General features: G+C 44.4%; 1 protein-coding gene across 1 annotated transcript in view; it reads right to left on the bottom strand.

Annotated features, from left to right (window-relative positions):
- si:ch73-290k24.5 (F-box only protein 41) overlaps positions 1-21,328 on the bottom strand; it is a 28,966-nt gene that overhangs the window by 1,664 nt on the left and 5,974 nt on the right. The window contains exons 3-11 of the mRNA XM_056236602.1: positions 20,998-21,059; positions 18,507-18,748; positions 18,116-18,255; positions 17,942-18,025; positions 15,540-15,655; positions 13,783-13,935; positions 5,322-5,417; positions 4,692-4,810; positions 2,838-2,996 (exon numbers count right to left, since the gene is read on the bottom strand). Of these exons, the coding sequence (XP_056092577.1) occupies positions 2,838-2,996; positions 4,692-4,810; positions 5,322-5,417; positions 13,783-13,935; positions 15,540-15,655; positions 17,942-18,025; positions 18,116-18,255; positions 18,507-18,748; positions 20,998-21,059 (1,171 nt within the window). The remainder of the gene's footprint in view (positions 1-2,837; positions 2,997-4,691; positions 4,811-5,321; positions 5,418-13,782; positions 13,936-15,539; positions 15,656-17,941; positions 18,026-18,115; positions 18,256-18,506; positions 18,749-20,997; positions 21,060-21,328) is intronic.

The following is a 21,328-nucleotide window of genomic DNA, read 5'->3' as shown; positions in this document are numbered from 1 at the left end:
AGAAGCACTGTCTTTAGTGACAGGATCTTTAACTCAGCTGACTGCAGTGGTTCAAAGGGAGGTCTCTACAGTGTGCCGAGCACCAGAGACAGGTCCCAAGAGGGTATAGAGGGGGGTCGAGGTGGATTCAGTCTCCTCGCTTCCCTCAGGAACCCGACGATCAGGTCATGCTTTCCCAACGACTTACCTTCAACTGCATCATGATGTGCGGCGATAGCGGCAACATACACTTTGAGGGTGGAGGGAGACAGCCTTCACTCCAACCCATCTTGCAGGAAGGAAAGCACGACTCTGATCGGACATCTTCGGGGGTCTTCCCGGTGGGAAGAACACCATTCAACGAACAGGTTCCACTTCAGAGCATAGAGCCGCCTCATTGAGGGGGCTCTAGCAGACTTGGGGTAGGTCACCTAGAACCTCCGCGTCCCGTCCAGGGACCAGACATGCAGTTTCCAGAGGTCTGGACGCAGGTGCCATAGAGTGCACCATCTCTGAGAAATGGCCCCTCAGATGGTCCCGGGGCAACTTTGTCGGGCTCACTGCCAGGTTCAGCCACAGGTGTCGCTCCTGGACCACTAACGTGGACATCGCCTGACCCAGGGAGTGTGCAGTGACGGACCTTCTCCACAGGCTGAGTAAGCCTTGTCCGCGAGAGTGGACGAGAACTTACACGCACCGGGAGGGGAGGCGCAGATTTCCCCGCCAGGAGGTAGCGGTCTTGGGACACAGCTGCATCGCCACAGACCGCTCCACCGGGGGGATCTCCACGTAACCCTTAGCTGCTCCACCATCGAGGGTAGTGAGGGAGGAAGAGGCACCAGAACGGTTTTGGGCAGAAAAAGGTGCCGTCCATGCTCTGGTAACCACTTCATGTACTTCCGGAAATAAGGGCACTGGGGCGGGGCGCTGAGAACCAGCACGGGCCGCCCCGAGATACCAATCATCCAGCCGCGAAGGTTCGGGACACGGTGGAGGGGGGTTCCACTCGAGCCCGACTCTTGCGGCGGCCCGGGAAAGCATAGCCATCAGCTCTGGGTCTGACTCGGACAACGCTGGCACACCCGAATGAGGCAGTGCAGCCGAGTCGTCATCCCCAGAGGACATTAGCTCACCCTTCGATGCAGCGACCGACATTTGATCATCCGGTGGAGCTCCAAAAGAAACGATTGGGACCTCCGGGGACGGCCCAGCGCGCTTTCTTGGAGGCTCCAGGGGAAGCGTTATAGAGGAGTGAGGGGCCCCAGGAAACTGGCTCGGCGGGTTACCTCTCACTGTGATCCTCAGGTCACCAAGGCTATTAACCTGAAAAAGGTGTCTGCTGGGCAGAAGAAGCGCTAGATCGGGGAATAAGCGAAGGGGCTCCACCTCTTTCGAGGTAACGGAGTCCTGACCGTAACGCTGCGATGGTCATGTTCCCGCAATGAGAACATGAGTCATCCATAAGCGCCATTTCAGCGTGCCTAAAGCCCAAGCACGTGATACAGCGATCATGCCCGTCAGCCGGAGTCAAATATTGGCTGCATCCAGAGACACACGATCTGAATGACATCTTGAAAAAGACGCAGACAGATCGTGTTAGCTCTTTTAGAAGTGCTCTGAGGTGCTGAAACGCACACAGGGGGATAGCCGCAGCTACACACAGGGGAATAGTGGAATCCTGTGTGAGCACTCACTCTCGGTGTCACGCCCACCGAACCAACAAAGCTGTGAAAACAGCTGTTTTTGCTCTCAAACTGTTGACACGGAGAGATCGCGACCACCGCTGTTCGCGCCGTCACACCAACACCACACACAGAGGCTTCCTCGCAGAGACTCGATAAACACTGTGTAGAAATCTTGGAGGAGACTGGAACCGCATTCACCGTCTGGCTCCGAAGCGAAAGACAAAGATGCGAACGCACCTGCTGCTTGTTATATGCTCGCGCCGCGATGCACAGCAGCTGGTGCAATTATCGCATGCCAATGTGTTGGCTCGTTTTATTTCACTCGAAGTAGATAGGCTCTCGCAAGCGATCCCCATTCGTCAGAATCACTTCTGACTCACATTGTAGTGATCTGACGAAGGGGAATCTCTAATTTCATATGTGAAATGAGGGTTTCCCAAACTGGGGCTTGTGGATTGATGAAAAGCAAACAAATGATCAATAATCATAAAAATGTAAAAATTTAAATAAATAAATATATTTAAAATAAAAACAATAAAAATTAAACACTTACTAATAAACCATTCAGCCATAAAAAGGCACAGATTTAAATAAATTATTTTAAAATAAAAAAAATTCAAATTAAACACTTAAAATGAAATAATTCATAAAACTATTAAATTGAAATGTTACAATAAAAACAATTAAAATAAAACACTAAATATGAAATAATTCATAAAATATAAAATTTCATTAAAAAAAATAAAAAAATAAAAAATGAACTCATGATGTAAAATCAAAATAGATAAAAAAATTTGTTACATTATTTTTTTTTTAAACAAAAACATTTAAATTCAAACACTTACTAAAAATTTAATCCTGATGGTTTTTTTTTAAGTTTAAGCCCCCCTTAAGATAAAAAAAAAGAAAAAAAGCGTGCAATGAAGAACACCTGCAGCCGCTACGCTTGATATGGCGTTGGATGATGGTGAGGAAGTGCTCACCTGTGAAGTGCAGTATGGCGTTGGATGATGGTGAGGAAGTGCTCACCTGTGAAGTGCAGTATGGCGTTGGATGATGGTGAGGAAGTGCTCACCTGTGAAGTGCAGTATGGCTTTGGATGATGATGGTGAGGAAGTGCTCACCTGTGAAGTGCAGTATGGCGTTGGATGATGATGGTGAGGAAGTGCTCACCTGTGAAGTGCAGTATGGCTTTGGCGGTGACCGGCGTGGAGAGGAAGCAGAGTGTGTGAAGCTGCTGGAGCCCGTCTCTGCAGATCTCCACCGCTCCCTCCTGGTTCAGCTCGTTCATGTGATCCAGCTCCAGCACACACACATTCACACAGTTCCTCACTGTGTGGACACAAACACACACTCGTTGTTACAACTCACTTGAGTTACGTGATCAGATTACTTTTTCAAGTAACTAGTAAAGTCAAATTTACAACAAAATATCAGTTATTTTTTTTAAATAAGTATAACTTTTTTCACTTTGTTTTCACGTGTATTGACTGACAGCTCTCCTGTCCTCATGTTGAGACAAATCAAAGTGCAGAGGCGTGTGTGTGTGTGTGTGTGTGTAAACATGATGCTTATTGTAGTTCTAGACTAAATGTGAACATGCATTTACTTATCTCACTTGCACAAAAAATTATTCAATATTCCTCAAAATGAATAAAATTAGTGAAATGCAGGATCAGAATACTATGCAAACCTCCAATAACTAAATATGTAAAATAAAACATACATTTTTATGCATTTAATCTCACTTTATTGGCCGATGTACTTGCTTCTGGCCTTTGATGATTCAGTTAAACCATAAGCAAAAATTACTATAGAATTTATTTATTTTTATTGGTAAAGTAAGTGTTAAACTTTCTCCTGCATCTCTTCTTCTGTTGATATCAGCAGCTGAAGGGTTTGTTTGCTTTCCTCGACTGGACACGTGTGAATCTGCAGGCTTATTATTTCACTTTTGGTGTGAAAGGGTCTTTACATTTGCCTAAAAATAAAACTTTTTTGTTATAAAAAAACAAGCCCAGCCCATGTGAAAAAAGTAACGCAAAAGTAACGTAACACATTACTTTTCTAAAAAAGTAACTAAGTAACGCAATTAGTTACTTTTTAAGGGAGTAACGCAATATTGTAATGCATTACTTTAATAAGTAACTTTCCCCAACACTGCAAACACACCCTGGGGTCCTATTCTGCTTTATTACAGATCTTCATCTGTCTTCAGTGTGTATTGTTGCAGTTTGAGCATAAAAAAGTGAGTTCTTCTCTATATCAGTGTCAGTGTTCCTGAACTCCTGAAACGCCTCCATTGTAGTCTTGAATTTCTTCCGGGAACACGTCACAACATTCCTCATTATAATAATTCATACGCAGAATAAAGGGGCGGGGCCTGGTTGAGTTAGTTAGTAGTGTGTTAAACTGGTGGTTATGGTAAGGGGAAGGACTTTCCCAAACACACTCGAAGCGCTCGACCAATCACAACACACTGCTCCGGCCGACCAATCAGAGCACAGTGTGATTTTCAGAAGGAGGGGCTTCATAGAGACAGGCAGTAAACAGCGTTACTGACAGACTGGGAAACTTTTAAAAAATGAAAGTTTAAAAAAGTTATAGAAGTTTAAGTTTACTGTAAAGCAAATGTAGTGTACTAAACATTTACTAAATATATATTTTACTAAATAATTTTGACTCTAAGATTGCTATAAAAACAAAGTCATTTGTTGAGTCCAACCAAGTCCAACCAAGTCATTTTTTCAAATTTAAAATTGATTTCACAAAAAAAGGATTTTGTTTAGGCGCTCTCCTGTCACAAATTAATACATTTCTGTCACAATATCACTTCTATCACAAAACAGCAGACACATATGAAACCTTGAGTCACAGACCTTTCCAACAATATGCGTTTGTCAAGATTAGAAAAAGATTTGAAAATAGTAATGTTATAGTATATATTATAGATGATTACAAAAAATTGTAATAGGTAAAAAGGCAATACAAAAGCTGCCTAATGAATAAAACATGCCTGTCACTCACCCAAAGAGGCCAATCCCTGGATGCCACAGCTAGCCCCGCCCACTCCCACCCGACACAGGTTTGGCCAGCATCGACCAATCGTCTGCAAGCATCGGTTGCTAAAGCGATTGGGCTGCAGACTGAAGAAAACAGAGGCGGGAACTCACTGATCATGTGACAAGGCAAGGCAAGTTTATTCATATAGCACATTGCATAATTCATACACTATAGTAATTCAAAGTGCTTTACACAGAAAGGAATTACACATAATCACAAAATAAAAGCAAGGAAAATTAAAACAGTTTTAAAAGGAATTAAAAGAGATATGATAGAGTTATAAAAATAATTATAAGAGTAAAAAAATTATACATGAATAAACTTCTCATCTGGCAATATCATATTTTTCACAATTCCCAGTTTAACTGTGAGATTTTCCCACAGTGATTATAACGCTGTGTCTGTGGTGTTCTCTGTGGACGTCTCCAATAGACCTCTTTCCCTAAAACCGGACAGGAGGAGCTCTAGGACTCACGGGGTAACCTCGGGTTCGCCGCCCCATCAGTCCAAACCCCAAAGATGTGTTGGGAAGCTCTAGGAATGGAAGTGAGATCCTCCGATGTAAGCGATGCTGAGATAAAGAGAGATGCTCACCACGGCTGCAGAGGAGCGATCCGAAGTGTTGTGACATCCCGGCATCCCGCTCCCAGAGCCCAGATCACCTCCTGTCCCGCCGGATCCAGCGCGCTTCTGCAAACACCACAACAGCTGCTGTACAGATATAGTATGTATTCATGTAGTCATAGTATTCAAAGTGTTTAGTGCTCGGTAAAGACCTGCGACTCCACCGAGTAAGGCACTTAAAGGGATAGTTCACCCAAACATGTAAACTCTGTCAGTAATTACTCTCCCTCATGTTGTCCAACCCCGTAAGACCTTCGTTCATCTTCGGGACACAAATTAAGATATTTTGATTAAATCTGAGAGCTGGATCACTCCTCCATAGGTTTCGAAGAGATTGAAACTTGCCGGCCCAGAAAGTTATTAAAGACATCGTTAAAATAGTCCGAGTGACGACAGCGGCTCAACCTTAAGTTTATCAAGCGACGAGAATACTTTCTGTGCGCAAAAAACAAACAAAAATAACGACTTTATTCAACTCTTCATGTTCTTCTGTGTGGGCCTTGAGTGAGTTCACGTAGTGTAACAGCGCAGCGCTTCTGGGGTGTACGTCACACTGTAGGAGCCATTTTGAGTTTAGGTTCATCTAAATTGTTGTGCTATTGGAGCACTGGTATGTTTTGTTAGATTTAGGATACTTTATTTTGTAGGGACTTTTAGTTTGACAGTCGGTGAGAATGTTTGAATGTAAAGATGGCCGCCTCTCACCTTTCTAAAAAGAAAAAGAACAAGGAAGCTGTTGGAACGTATTAAAGGAGAACTCAAACTTAGACCAAAGGTTCAGCAAAATGAACCTTTGGTCTAATAAAACATTGGTACCTAGTCAACCGTTTTCAACCTAGTCATTTGTTTTCATGATAATCGAATGTAAAGAGTTTTATCTCTAAAAACTGTTTAGCGTATAACGCTAGTAATGGGGGCATCTATTAAGTAAAAAGAAATCGCTAGTTTATACCACTAACAAGACTTAAAATAGCCCCACACTAACACAGTAACATAATGAGGGTCCCTACATGCAAAACGAAGCATTGAGAACTTTGTAAGTGTACAGACCGTTTAATAAGAAGATAAAGATAAAGACAGTCCACTTCGTGTATACAGACAGGAGCCATCTTTGGAAAACAGTCTCGACTAATCAAACCACGAACGCCATTCATACAGTTCAGAAGTTCACTGAACTTCATACAGTTCAGCTCACTTAGCAGGTCGTTCGTGGTTTGATTAGTCGAGACTGTTCTCTTTCATAGGTTCACTCAACGCTGCGGAAAGCGCAGTGGGATATTCTCTGAATGTGCCGATTGTCTGAAGCCTTATAGAATCACGCCAATTCATTGGCTGATGGCGTCCGCGCGATATGGCTCAGCCCCGACGCTCTTACGTCGCATCATTACATATTCGCGCGCCATCTGCTCCTCAGATTTCTTCGCTCGTGATTTTTCTGAGCTACAAATACATCTGGATTATTCTCGGCGCTTCTGCGACTGTTCAAGCGGAACTCTGTTTCTCCTTACGGTGAAGTTGCCATGGATTACAGACGCTGTACTCCGCCATGTGCTCGCTAACGACGACCCACACAGTAAGTGCGTTAAGTGTTTGGGTTTTTCACATGCACGTGAGGCAGTTATAGGATCGTCTAAATGCAAATTCTGTGAAAATTTGTTGCTCAAAACCCTCAAATCGCGGCTCGCGGTCTTTGAGAGGGAATCATTCGTCTCCCCCTGTCGCGCTCCCGAGGCCTCTCGAGGATCCGCGACATGGGGTTCGGATGTAGAGCTTGTGGATGTGGAGTTCGAGCAGACGAGCCCCGCTCTTTCTCTCCCTCCCTCCCCTCGGCACGCGCGAGGCATGCCAGTCGAATTTTCACACGATTATTTGCGCCCCAGCCCGGGAGCACGCGACGCGGTTTCTTTCGGACTGGAGGATATACTTTTTACCGAGGCTTCCGACTCCGAGGATTTCGGGCCTACTCTCGCCGACGAGGTTATCCCGCCGAGCGGCCAGGAAGCGCGGCCTATGCGGAGCTCGTTGACGTGCTTTCGCGCTCTACGGAGAAGCTCTCTATTGATTGGCCCGACGAGCCACGTGAGTCTCAGTCGTCGAAACTCGACGAAAGGCTGCTCAGTGGCCCTAATTCTAGGCCTCAACGGAGGAAGCTGCCATTTTTCAGTGATCTGCATCATGAGATCTCCAGATCCTGGAAGCAGCCTTTCTCTTCGCGCCTCACTAATGCGGCTGCTGCTGATTTCACCAACCTGGTAGGCTCTGTGGAACAGGGCTATTCCGCCATTCCGGCGATTGAGGAAACTTTAGCCGACCATCTTGCTCCGTCGTCTGCGCCGTCCTGGAAGTCGCGCCCCCTCCTCCCTTCTAAAGCATGTAGGACTACTTCCTCTCTCATTGGAAAATCCTACATGGCGGCTGGGCAGGCAGGCATGACCCTGCACACTATGGCCATTCTTCAGGCCTACCAGGCGGACGTCCTGAAGGAAATGGACGAGGGCGACGGCGTGACTCCTGAAGTGGTCAAGGAGCTTCGTAAGGCTACGGATTTAGCCTTAAGAGCCACCAAGCATACCGCACGCGCTATAGGTCACTCTATGGCTGGTTCTGTTGCGGTGGAGCGCCACTTGTGGCTTAATCTCACGGAGATCCGTGACAAAGAGAAGGTTTTCCTCTTGGACGCCCCCATTTCTCAAACGGGGTTGTTTGGTGAGGCGGTCAACACAGTGGTTGAGAAATTCCGCTCCTCCAAATCCCAATCGACCGCGTTCAGACAGTTCATGCCCAGGAGGGCTAGGGAACCTTCTGCTCCCGCCCCGGTGCGACCCAGAGAACGTCCCTCTCATAGACCGGATTTCTCTTCCAGAAGAAGCGAACCAGGGCATCTCCCACCTACCACGGTTTGGGGAGCCCGCGGTCGCCCGTTTCCCCGTCAACGGCCTCACAAGCGCCTCCAGTTGAGGCGGTCCGACAAACCGACTGCTCCGGCGGCCCAGAGCCGTTCCTGACCTTCCGGTCAGAAAAAGGAGAGCTCCTCTGCTTCCTCAAGGTTGGGTCAGACCGCACAAGCGTTTCTGCCCACCTCCCAGCTCTCCTTTCCTTGCCCTGTCACCTTCGCCACTCAGAGTGTCTCGAAGTGCAGGTCATATTTCACCTTCTCTACTCAGTCTGGTGCGGGAGGAAGGAGACGCTTTCTGCTTTCTCCCCTCACCCCCCACACTCTCTATAACTGCCGGCCGCATCCTCTGAGGCACTTTCCGTTTTCCTCCGGAGCAGGCGGATCTGGTCACCATGACCCCAGCAACGATGCCTCCCATCACGTGCCAGGACGCCGATGGCCCTCCTGCACAGTCAACCTCTTTACTCCAGGAGCGTCAGCACGGCACCCTCACTCAGGTATGTCGTCTGCATTACAACATCCCTCCTCCTCTATCACATTTCCTTCCAGAGTGGGAGCGCTTACCAGGGGTATCGTCTTGGGTTCTTCGCACAATTCGGTTCGGCTACACTCTTCAGTTTTGCCGCAATCCCCCCTGTTTCAACGGGGTGTTTCCTACTGTAGTAGACAGCGCCACTCAGGCTTCTGTACTTCAGCAGGAAATCTCTTCCCTCCTTCTCAAAGGAGCAATAGAGGAGATTACTCCAGGGGAAACCGAGCGGGGCTTTTACAGCCGTTACTTCCTGGTCCCCAAGAAGGGCGGCGGTTTGCGTCCCATACTGGACCTCCGCCGACTGAACTTCGCCATTTACAAAGGGAAATTCAAAATGTTGACGCTGAAAGCTATCATATCTCAGATTCGGCCAGGGGATTGGTTCGTGACGATAGACCTAAAGGATGCTTATTTTCACATCCAGGTTGTACAGCGACACAGGCAGTTCCTCAGGTTCGCCGTTGGAGGAAGGGCGTTCCAGTACAGGGTCCTTCCCTTCGGCCTATCTCTGGCCCCGAGGACATTCACAAAGTGCATGGATGCAGCTCTGGCCCCATTGCGGCTCCAGGGCATCCGTGTTCTAAATTACCTAGACGATTGGCTCATTTTAGCCCAGTCCAGGAAGCTAGTGGCCCACCACAGAGACATCATTCTGAGTCATATCCAGTCTCTCGGTTTGAGGTTGAACTCGGAGAAGAGTGTTCTTGCTCCGGCTCAAAGCACCGTTTTCTTGGGGGTGAACATGGATTCCGTTCTCATGCAGGCCCGCTTGGCCCCTGCACGGATTTCCAGCTTGATGACATGCTTGGCTTGTTTTTTGCTAGGCCATCATGTGTCTGTGGGCACCTGCCGCAGGATGCTGGGCCTTATGGCCGCGGCCTCCTCCGTGCTACCGCTGGGCCTACTCCACATGAGACCCTTCATGTGGTGGGTGAAACTCTCAGGGGTTCGACCCTCCGGGTCAACCCTTCGCCTACTGAAGGTATCGCGCAGTTGCTTTCGAGCCCTGTCAGTTTGGCGGGACCCTCTTTTTCTTCGGAAAGGGGTCAGCATGGGTGCGGTATCTCGTCGCCAGATGATTACAACGGATGCCTCTCTCACCGGCTGGGGAGCGGTTTTCGAGGGCAGACCAGCGTGTGGGGTCTGGACCGGAGAGGCTCTCTCTTGGCACATAAATTGCCTGGAGTTAAGAGCCGTTTTTCTGGCTCTGCATCATTTCCTCCCTCTTCTGGAGGGTCACCATGTCATTGTCAGAACAGACAACATGGCAGTGGTGTCTCATGTGAACCGGCAGGGAGGTTCTCGGTCGCGCACCCTAGACAGGCATGCGCGTCACCTTCTCCTGTGGTCTCAGAGCAGATTCCTATCTCTAAGAGCGGTTCATGTCCCAGGGGTTCTGAACCTCGCGGCAGATTTTCTGTCGAGACAGAAACTCAGATCAGGGGAATGGATGTTGAACCGCCAGACGATGGCCCTGATCTGGGAGGTTTTTGGAGAGGCGGAGGTGGACCTCTTTGCATCTCAAGTAGGGGTGTAACGGTACACAAAAATCACGGTTCGGTACGTACCTCGGTTTTAAAGTCACGGTTCGGTACGTTTTCGATACAGCAAAAAGTAAGAAATGCCAGAGAAATTTCCTATTTGTTAAAAGAAAAAATATTTTTTAAATAAGTGTGAGTTTTCCTACATCTTGAAACTTTCAGGTTTATAAATGGGTGTCATCTTTGAAGGATGAACAAATAATGTTTTGGTGATCACATTAAAAATAACATTTAAATATATGAAGAGTTCAGATGCAAAAGCCATTTGAAATTTTCTTCTAGAATGATCATTTTTATCAAGCTTGTATATTTAAGTTCAGTAATTTCACTTAAATGGCAATGAAGATTACCTATTAATTGTCATTTGAGTGAAATTACTGAACTTAAATATACAAGCTTCATAAAAATGATCATTCTAGAAGAAAATTTCAAATGGCACTTATAGAGGCTTTTGCATCTGAACTCTTCATATATTTATTTATATAATATTTGAGTTTTGAAGTGCTGGAAAAAGATGTGTGAAGTACTTGAAAGCATTTCACTATTCCAGCCAAACTGGTTACAGTTATGGTGAATGTTGCTGGTCTGTGGACGTAAAGTATTACTAGTTCATTCACGGCACAATATTTCTCCTGGTGTCCACGTCAGCGCTGTTTGATCTAATAGAGATCTACGGTTAATAACGGAGAAATGTGAATGCTTCTCACTAGATCTCGCAGCGATGTTATTACTTCAGTGGCGAATTCAAATGTTTTCTTTACTGGATCTCTTAGCGCTGTGTAGTAACAGTGTCGCTTGATCGAGATCGGCTCGCGCTGCACAGATGCTGCTGGTCCGAACTGATAAACGATCCGTGAAGCACATAATGAGTGGCGCAGTTTCGTTCCGCTTTCATCACGTTTGCCATTTGATGTTGCGCAACGTTGTGGTGATCGCGCCAGCGCGAATTTTGTCGGCAGGAAAAATGGTCTAAGGAATCGTTCGGTTTGTATGCGTACCGAACCGGAAGCCTCGAACCGAAACGGTTCAATACGAATACATGTACCGTTACACCCCTAATCTCAAGAGTCGTCCCAATGCCCGCTTTGGTTCTCCCTGAGTCCCCCGGCCCCATTGGGGATAGATGCGTTCGCTCACCCTTGGCCAACGCAGAAACTCTATGCCTTCTCGCCCATCAAACTGATCCAGGCGGTCTTGGCCAGAGTGAGAGAGAGCGGAGTCCGCCTCCTCCTGGTAGCTCCGTTCTGGCCATCTCAGCCATGGTTTTCGGAGCTAATTCCTCTACTGGAATCTTCCTCCTGGAGGATCCCGGTCAGGGAAGATCTGCTGTCCCAGCTACAGGGCAGGATATGGCATCCTCGCCCAGACATGTGGAAGCTGTATGTTTGGCCGATCAGAGGCCGCCAGCATTAAGCTCTGGTCTCCCAACTGACGTTCAGGAGACCATTGCGAGTGCTAGAGCCCCTTCTACAAGGAGATTATATTCTTCCAAATGGAGGGTGTTTGAGACTTGGTGCTTAGCACATGATAGGAGCCCAGTTAACTGCCCTGCTGGTTCAGTACTGGAATTCCTGCAGGAGAAGTTTGCGGCTGGAGCAGCCGCTACCACTCTCAGAGTTTATGTCGCGGCTATTGCAGCGCATAGGGAATCGGATGAGATTCCCCTGGGCAAATTAAGGTTAGTTTCTGCCTTCATGCGTGGGGTGAAGCGCCTGAAACCGGCCCGCTCCCCTAGAGTTCCCTCATGGGATCTTTCTGTTGTCCTAGAGGGTTTGACGAAAGCCCCCTTTGAGCCCTTGGAGTCAGCTCCGGAGAGGATTCTGACTCTCAAGGTTTCTCTTTTGTTAGCTTTGTCCTCATTAAAGCGGGTGGGAGACTTACAAGCTCTTTCTGTTAGCGAGTCTTGCTTGGACTTTGCCCCTGGCCTGGTCAAAGTTTCCTTGAGGCCGAGACCAGGGTATGTCCCCAAGGTTCTTTCCTCAACTTTCCGCTCACAGGTAGTTAACCTTAACGCTTTCCACCCTCCTCCATTTTCGTCTGAGGAAGATAGGAAGCTTAACTTGCTCTGCCCAGTTCGTTCTCTTAAGATATATGTAGACCGCTCAGGCGGTTGGAGAAAATCTAACCAGCTTCTGGTTTGCTTCGGTGCTAGCCGCCGTGGGCTTGCTGCATCAAAGCAGAGGATTTCTCACTGGGTCACAGAGGCTATCTCGTTGGCTTACGGGGTGCGTGGCTTGCCTTCACCTCTTAGCATTAGAGCACATTCCACCAGAAGTGTAGCATCTTCTCAAGCTCTTTTCAGAGGAGCACTTTTGGAGGATATTTGTCTTGCGGCAGGCTGGTCCTCTCCGCACACTTTTGTAAGGTTCTATAGCTTGGATCTTGACATGACCCCGGGTTCCCAGGTTCTTTCTGTTTGAACTCATTTCGGTCGTTGTCTCTTATCTACCAGTTATAAAAGCGCTCTAGCTTGGCGAGTTTGGTAGTCCGTTCCCACTGCGCTTTCCGCAGCGTTGAGTGAACCTATGAAAGAGAACGTCTCTGGTTACTTGCGTAACCTATGTTCTCTGAATAGGGAACGAGACGCTGCGTTAGCGGCCAAGCTCCTCGCGCTGCTGACAGTTTCTTTTCGGCAGAGAAATCTGAGGAGCAGATGGCGCGCGCGCGAATATGTAATGATGCGACGTAAGAGCGTCGGGACGGAGCCATATCGCGCGGACGCCATCAGCCAATGAATTGGCGTGATTCTATAAGGCTTCAGACAATCGGCACATTCAGAGAATATCCCACTGCGCTTTTCGCAGCGTCTCGTTCCCTATTCAGAGAACATAGGTTACGCAAGTAACCAGAGACGTTTTCCAAAGATGGCTCCTGTCTGTATACACGAAGGCGGCCATCTTTACATTCAAACATTCTCACCGACGGTCAAACTAAAAGTCCTTACAAAATAAAGGATCCTAAATCTAACAAAACATACCAGTGCTCCAATAGCACAACAATTTAGATGAACCTAAACTCAAAATGGCTCCTACAGTGTGACGTACACCCCAGAAGCGCTGCGCTGTTACACTACGTGAACTCACTCGAGGCCCACAGAGAAGAACATAAAGAGTTGAATAAAGTCATTATTTTTGTTTGTTTTTTGCGCACAGAAAGTATTCCCGTCGCTTGATAAACTTAAGGTTGAGCCACTGTAGTCACTCGGACTATTTTAACAATGTCTTTAATAACTTTCTGGACCGGCAAGTTTCACTCCCTTAGGAAGCCTATGGAGGAGTGATCCAGCTCTCAGATTTAATCAGAAATATCTTCATTTGTGTCCCGAAGATGAACGAAAGTCTTACGGGGTTGAACAACATGAGGGAGAGTAATTACTGACAGAGTTTACATGTTTGGGGTGAACTATCCCTTTAATCTTGGGCATCATCATCATTCTAATGATCGTGTGCTTCTTCATGTCACCTGTATGTGAGAGACTGCAGCGCTCGACAGTGACAGCTGACGAGCCACAGCGATCTGTCCGTCAGGATGTTGGAGCAATGAGAGACGCTCAGAGAAACAAGACTCCGCCCAGCCGACTTAAGCACCGCCTCCAGCCCCGCCTCCAGCCCGCCCCTCCACACAGAGAGATACAGCACAGACATCTCATTAGATATTATTTTTAAGTCACATTTATTTATATAGAGCTTTTTACAATACAGAGTGTTTCAAAGCAACTTTACAGAGATAACAGGAAAATAATGCAACAAAGTGTGTTTCCAGAAGAAAATAGTGTAAGTTAAGTAAGTTCAGTGATGTTTCATTTTTGTTGTAAAAAAGTTATTCATTTAGTTCATTTATATATATATATATATAGGGCGGCGCTCTGGAAAAAAACGTGATGTCATCGTCCAGCTCAGTTCAGTTCTTGTATAATAGTGTCAATGCATGCAGAGCAATACTATTGTTAAATATTAAATTAAATATTAAATTTAATGTCCCCAAGCAGGGTCCGAAATTAACACCCGCCAAGCGCCAAATGCGGGTAAATTTTCCGTTTGGCGAGTATATCTCAAAAGGCTATCCGTCCCACTGGCGGGTGAATGTTCATACCAAAATAGTAATGTAACGAGTTAACGTTAACGAGTCCTCTTATCGATGCTCCTGCTCCAAAGCGAATTTTTATCCCGCCATAGTCTTATTTGATCTGTGAGTAATGTAGACGACAGTAGTGCGTGCGCACTTTTTCTCTTCGGAGACAGGCGAAAGTATAAACAAGGCTTCACCGTCTGCTAAGCGCTGTCTTGCTCTCTCTCCTTGTCACATATTAATCAAAATAAATCGACACGATGGTAAAAGGTCAGGAGACTAAAGTTTCATGTGGAGCATTCGGATATATATTTTCCTGAATTACTGCTGGGTGTGAATTGTGCTAAAATACCTTATCTTCTCTGAAAATCGTTTCACACATTCAGCTGACATAAACCACACTTCAAATAAACGAAAAATCCTATCCAGTGATGAAATGTTTTCTGTATTGACACAAATCTTGTGGGATGTCCTAGCTGCCGGGATAATCACACAACGCGAACACATCCGACAATGACACGTCCAATTCGCGAACTATTGACTCCTTTGAACCGATTCATTTTAATGAATGGTTAAAACAACTGATATTTCCAGTCCTTCAGTTACTGATCGGATCAGTCAGAGTGAATGGAGTAAAAAAAATAGGCAGAGTAAAACTAATAAAAAAAAAAAAAATTATAATATATTATTATTGCATATATTTTATTAAATATACAATTAATACATTTAATTTGTACAGAACTATTTTCATAGGCACCACCACAAAAATATTATTTTAATGTGTGTAAATTGTGTAATATGTGTGTAAATAAAAGTAAAAATGGAAAATAATAGACCAGAAATATGACAAAAATGTTTAAATATAGTCTATATATAAATTAATGTATATGTGACACAAAAAGGCTGTTTATTATTTTGGCCGGTAAAAAATATGCTTGGCTGGTGGATTTTTTCATCTACCAGTCCCCGTGGCAGGTGAGCCAAAAAGTCAATTTCGGACCCTGTCCCCAAGTAAGCAAGCCAAAAGCCAATGGCAACAAAGGCGAAAGGCGATTGTATACCAGCCATCATTTTTAAGGATATACAGTATATAAACTTTGGGTTCAAAGCTTGAGAGATTGAAAATCCCAGCATGTTAGTGTGTGTTTTACCTCGTGCTCCGTAAGTACTCGTCTTTGCTTTCTTTCTTGCCACGAGATCGAGGTTTGAGGTTGTGAAGAACAAGAGACTGAGTCTGACAGCACCACTGAGACAGAGTCATCAAGAACTACACACACACACACACACACACACACACACACACTCGAGGTTAGAACGACTTTAGCCTGGGAAGCCTTTGCTCTCTGCTGACCTCTAGAGGAGTGGTTGGTTTGTGCTAGCTGTTGGTTAGCTGTAGTTAGCTGTTGGTTAGCGCTGTAGTTAGCTGTAGTTAGCTGTTGGTTAGCTGTAGTTAGCTGTAGTTAGCTGTTGGTTAGCTGTAGTTAGCTGTTGGTTAGCTGTAGTTAGCTGTAGTTAGCTGTTGGTTAGCTGTTGGTTAGCTGTAGTTAGCTGTAGTTAGCTGTAGTTAGCTGTTGGTTAGCTGTAGTTAGCTGTTGGTTAGCTGTAGGTTAGCTGTAGTTAGCTGTTGGTTAGCTGTAGTTAGCTGTAGTTAGCTGTTGGTTAGCTGTTGGTTAGCTGTAGTTAGCTGTTGGTTAGCTGTAGTTAGCTGTAGTTAGCTGTTGGTTAGCTGTTGGTTAACTGTAGTTAGCTGTTGGTTAGCTGTAGTTAGCTGTTGGTTAGCTGTTGGTTAGCTGTAGTTAGCTGTTGGTTAGCTGTAGTTAGCTGTTGGTTAGCTGTAGTTAGCTGTTGGTAAGCTGTTGGTTAGCTGTAGGTTAGCTGTAGTTAGCTGTTGCTTTAGTTAGCTGTTGGTTAGCTGTAGTTAGCTGTTGGTTAGCTGTTGGTTAGCTGTAGTTAGCTGTAGTTAGCTGTTGGTTAGCTGTAGTTAGCTGTTGGTTAGCTGTAGTTAGCTGTAGTTAGCTGTTGCTTAGCTGTAGTTAGCTGTTGGTTAGCTGTAGTTAGCTGTTGGTTAGCTGTAGTTAGCTGTTGGTTAGCTGTAGCTAGCTGTAGTTAGCTGTAGTTAGCTGTTGTTTAGCTGTAGTTAGCTGTAGTTAGCTGTTGGTTAGCTGTAGTTAGCTGTTGGTTAGCTGTAGTTAGCTGTTAGCTGTAGTTAGCTGTAGTTAGCTGTTGGTTAGCTGTAGTTAGCTGTTGGTTAGCTGTAGTTAGCTGTTGGTTAGCTGTAGTTAGCTGTTGGTAAGCGGTTGGTTAGCTGTAGTTAGCTGTTAGTTAGCTGTAGTTAGCTGTAGTTAGCTGTAGTTAGCTGTTGGTTAGCTGTAGTTAGCTGTTGGTTAGCTGTAGTTAGCTGTAGCTAGCTGTAGTTAGCTGTTGGTTAGCTGTTGGTTAACTGTAGTTAGCTGTAGTTAGCTGTTGGTTAGCTGTAGTTAGCTGTAGTTAGCTGTTGGTTAGCTGTAGTTAGCTGTTGGTAAGCTGTTGGTTAGCTGTAGTTAGCTGTTGGTTAGCTGTAGTTAGCTGTTGCTGTAGTTAGCTGTTGGTTAGCTGTAGTTAGCTGTTGGTTAGCTGTTGGTTAGCTGTAGTTAGCTGTAGTTAGCTGTTGGTTAGCTGTATTTAGCTGTAGTTAGCTGTTGGTTAGCTGTAGTTAGCTGTTGGTTAGCTGTAGTTAGCTGTTGGTTAGCTGTAGTTAGCTGTTGGTTAGCTGTAGTTAGCTGTAGTTAGCTGTTGGTTAGCTGTAGTTAGCTGTTGGTTAGCTGTAGTTAGCTGTAGTTAGCTGTTGGTTAGCTGTAGTTAGCTGTAGTTAGCTGTTGGTTAGCTGTTGGTTAGCTGTAGTTAGCTGTTGGTTAGCTGTAGTTAGCTGTTGGTTAGCTGAGGAAGTCTTGGCAGTGCAAAAGTAGTTATCTGTGGCCTGTAAGTGGGAATAGTGAATGGAAATAACCCTCTGAACAGGTGAGAGTGATTTGAGTTTCTGCCTTCATGGTTCGGCTCATTCTGTTTAGGTTTGCTGGTTTTGTCTTGTGTTCTGTTTGGGCGTTTGGTTATTGAGTCATTTTTCTGATATAGTCTTCTAGATATTTTTGATTAAATTAAATTTTAGTGTATTTTGTGTTTTTTTTATTTCAGCAATTAATTTATGTGTGTTTGTGTGTTCATGTTTTTCTACCCATGTGGGGTCTTAAACCTGAATGCACACTGAATCATCGGGACATGTGTGTGAGTGAGAGTGTGTGTGTGTGTGTGTGTGTGTTAGTGAATGAGTTGGCATGTTTAGCTATATTTGTGAGGACCAAATGTCTCCACAAGGATAGTAAAACTTGAGATTCCCTACTTTGTGAGGGCTTTTTGCTGGTTTGCTAAATTGATTAACAAACATAATGAAATGTGTTTAAGATGTAAAAAAAATGCAGAAAGTTGTGTGTGATGGGTAGGTTTTGGTGTAAGGAGAGAATATACAGTTTGTGCTGTGTGTGTGTGTGTGTGTGTGTGGGTGTGTGTCTTGTCTTGCCTTTGATGACACACGTGCGTTCTCAAGTGTTACTCTGGTCCAAACAGCAGGATGACGTGCGACGCTGCGCCAGTCCTTACACACCTGAAACACACACACACACTTGATAATAACCATTAAGGTACACACAACAACATTTAACGTCATATTCTCAACATACACACACACACACACCTCAGCGACGGTGAGCAGGGAACGTGTGTCCAGGTAAATAAACACACAGAATAGAGCAGCTTTCAGCCGCAGACGCTCTGAACACACCATCGATTCCCTGCGTCTGCTCACACACCAGTGAAGCCCCGACAGATCCTGACCTGTTGAGAACAACGCACAACACACTGACTTATCAGACATTACTCAACTTAGCAACCACATAGTCCATCCAGAGTTGCCTAGGAACCATCCAGAGTTGCCTAGCAACCACATAGCAACCATCCAGAGTTGCCTAGCAACCACATAGCATCCATCCAGAGTTGCCTAGCAACCACATAGCATCCATCCAGAGTTGCCTAGCAACCACATAGCAACCATCCAGAGTTGCCTAGCAACCACATAGTGGTTTTACCCATGCGACTGTAGGACCTGCATCCGGTGTTTTGTTGTGTGTCGTCCTGTGAGTCTGCGGTGTAAAGGGACCAGTTGTCTGAATCTGCGTCTGTGCGTGTGTGTTGGATCAGCCAGGGCGAGTCAGAACCGCTGTCGGGACCCTCGACTCCTTCACACAACACATGCTGATACTGTTGTCCGTCCCAGTGACCCTCACAACCGCCCGAACCCACAGACAGCGTCCGAAGCCTCCGCTCACACCTGTAGAGACACATCCACATATCACACTTCTTTTAAACCTCTGACAAAATCACACAGCGAACATTCAGATCTGTGTTCTGGCCAGAGTGAGCCGTTGTCATGTATGTCTTTTCAAGCACAGTTTCATTTCTGTCTTACAATCATTCAGATTATCACAGAAGAACCGGAATAAAAGTTTATAGTTCGGATATAAACACTGATGTCTACAGTAGTGATCAATGTAGAGTAAAAAGTGACTTTTTGACGCTTCAAATAATGATTGTATCATTACATCGTTACACCAGTAGGTGGAGACAAGTGACTGTTAAACATGTGTTTGTCATTGAATCATTCACTCAATAGACTTGTTCTGAAACGCTGATTCTTCCAGAAATGAAACAAGTGAAGTCTATATGAGTGAGTCACTGAATCATTCACTCAAGAGATTTGTTCAAAAACACTGATTCGTTCAGTAATGAAACAAGTGAAGTCTTTATGAGTGAGTCACTGAATCATTCACTCAATAGATTTGTTTAAAAACACTGATTCGTTCAGTAATGAAACAAGTGAAGTCTTTATGAGTGAGTCACTGAATCATTCACTTAATAGATTTGTTCAAAAACACTGATTCGTTCAGTAATGAAATAAATGAAGTCTTAATGAGTGAGTTATTGATCATTCACTCAAGATATTCATTCAAAAACGCTAATTCATCCAGTAATGAAACAAGTGAAGTCTTTATGAGTGAGTCACTGAATCATTCACTCAATAGATTTGTTCAAAAACACTGATTCGTTCAGTAATGAAACAAGTGAAGTCTATATGAGTGAGTTATAAATCATTCACTCAAGATATTCATTCAAAAACGCTAATTCATCCAGTAATGAAACAAGTGAAGTCTTTATGAGTGAGTCACTGAATCATTCACTCAATAGATTTGTTCAAAAACGCTGATTCGTTCAGTAATGAAACAAGTGAAGTCTTTATGAGTGAGTCACTGAATCATTCACTCAATAGATTTGTTCAAAAACACTGATTCGTTCAGTAATGAAATAAATGAAGTCTTAATGAGTGAGTCATTGAATCATTCACTCAATAGATTTGTTCAAAAACACTGATTCGTTCAGTAATGAAATAAATGAAGTCTTTATGAGTGAGTCACTGAATCATCACTCAATAGATTTGTTCAAAAACACTGATTCGTTCAGTAATGAAACAAGTGAAGTCTTTATGAATGATTCACTGAATCATTCACTGAATAGATTTGTTTAAAAACACTGATTTGTTCAGTAATGAAATAAATGAAGTCTTAATGAGTGAGTCACTGAATCATTCACTCAATAGATTTGTTCAAAAACGCTGATTCATCCAGTAATGAAATAAATGAAGTCTTAATGAGTGAGTCATTGAATCATTCACTCAATAGATTTGTTCAAAAACACTGATTCGTTCAGTAATGAAATAAATGAAGTCTTTATGAGTGAGTCACTGAATCATCACTCAATAGATTTGTTCAAAAACACTGATTCATCCAGTAATGAAATAAATGAAGTCTTTATGAGTGAGTCACTGAATCATCACTCAATAGATTTGTTCAAAAACGCTGATTCATCCAGTAATGAAATAAGGCTGCGTCCGAAACCGCATACTCTCTTGAGTAGGTACTTATTTTTAATAGAGATTCATTCAGATATGAAACAAGTGAAGTTTTTTTTTTTTTTTTATATTTAAATATACTCCAGGAATTAAGATTTTGTCTTAATTATTTATTAATTATTTTGTTTAGTTGTCTATTCAGAAAGGCACATGATTTTCCACTTCATTTACAAAATATTAATCTCCAACGCGCGTTCACGAGAGCAGCACGACATTGTGTTGAAGCGAGACGTTGCGTGAATGCGTTGGAGATTAATATTTTGTAAATAAAATCCTAAATTATATTTTTTCACCATTTTTTTTATGTTGGTTTTTAATATTATTATGCGAGTCACTGAGCAGTTCAGCCAAACTAGCTTTCCTATTTTAAATATTTGGCCTTATAAAGTAACAAAAGATGGTAACGCTTTACAATAAGGTATATTGGCTGATCAGTTGATGCATTGTATCAACATGATGAACACAACATGAGATTCTTGTTTCTGTAAGTCCATCATACTTTAAGATATTTGTATAATGTTCTGTTAAAGATGTTGTGAGGTGTGTGTGTGTGTGTGTGTGTGTGTGTGTGTGTGTGCTTGATGTGGACGGACGGGTTATCTTCAGTAATGCACCTGTAGTGTTGATCAGACTGATGAGAGGATCTCCTGCTCGTCCCCGACACACTGTAACTCCTCTGAGAGAAACACACACACACACACACACACACACACACACACACACACACACACACACACACACATCACCTGATGAGTGCTAATGCTCTACAGTGCTAATGTTCACTTCACAATGTTGTGCAAATATGTTTGAGGATTCTTTTATGTTTGCTGTGTTCAGTGGCGTAGCGTCTGGGCATGCAGGGTATGCACGTGCAAATGGGCCCGGGCCGATAGGGGGCCCGCCCATGGGGAACTTTTAATTAAAACGAGTTAATTCATTTTTAAA

The sequence above is a fragment of the Rhinichthys klamathensis genome, unplaced genomic scaffold (genome assembly GCF_029890125.1).
Source record: "Rhinichthys klamathensis goyatoka isolate OS25496 unplaced genomic scaffold, OSU_Roscu_1.1 h1tg000454l_1, whole genome shotgun sequence".
NCBI lineage: Eukaryota > Metazoa > Chordata > Actinopteri > Cypriniformes > Leuciscidae > Rhinichthys > Rhinichthys klamathensis.
This window is presented reverse-complemented; position numbering and strand designations above follow the sequence as displayed.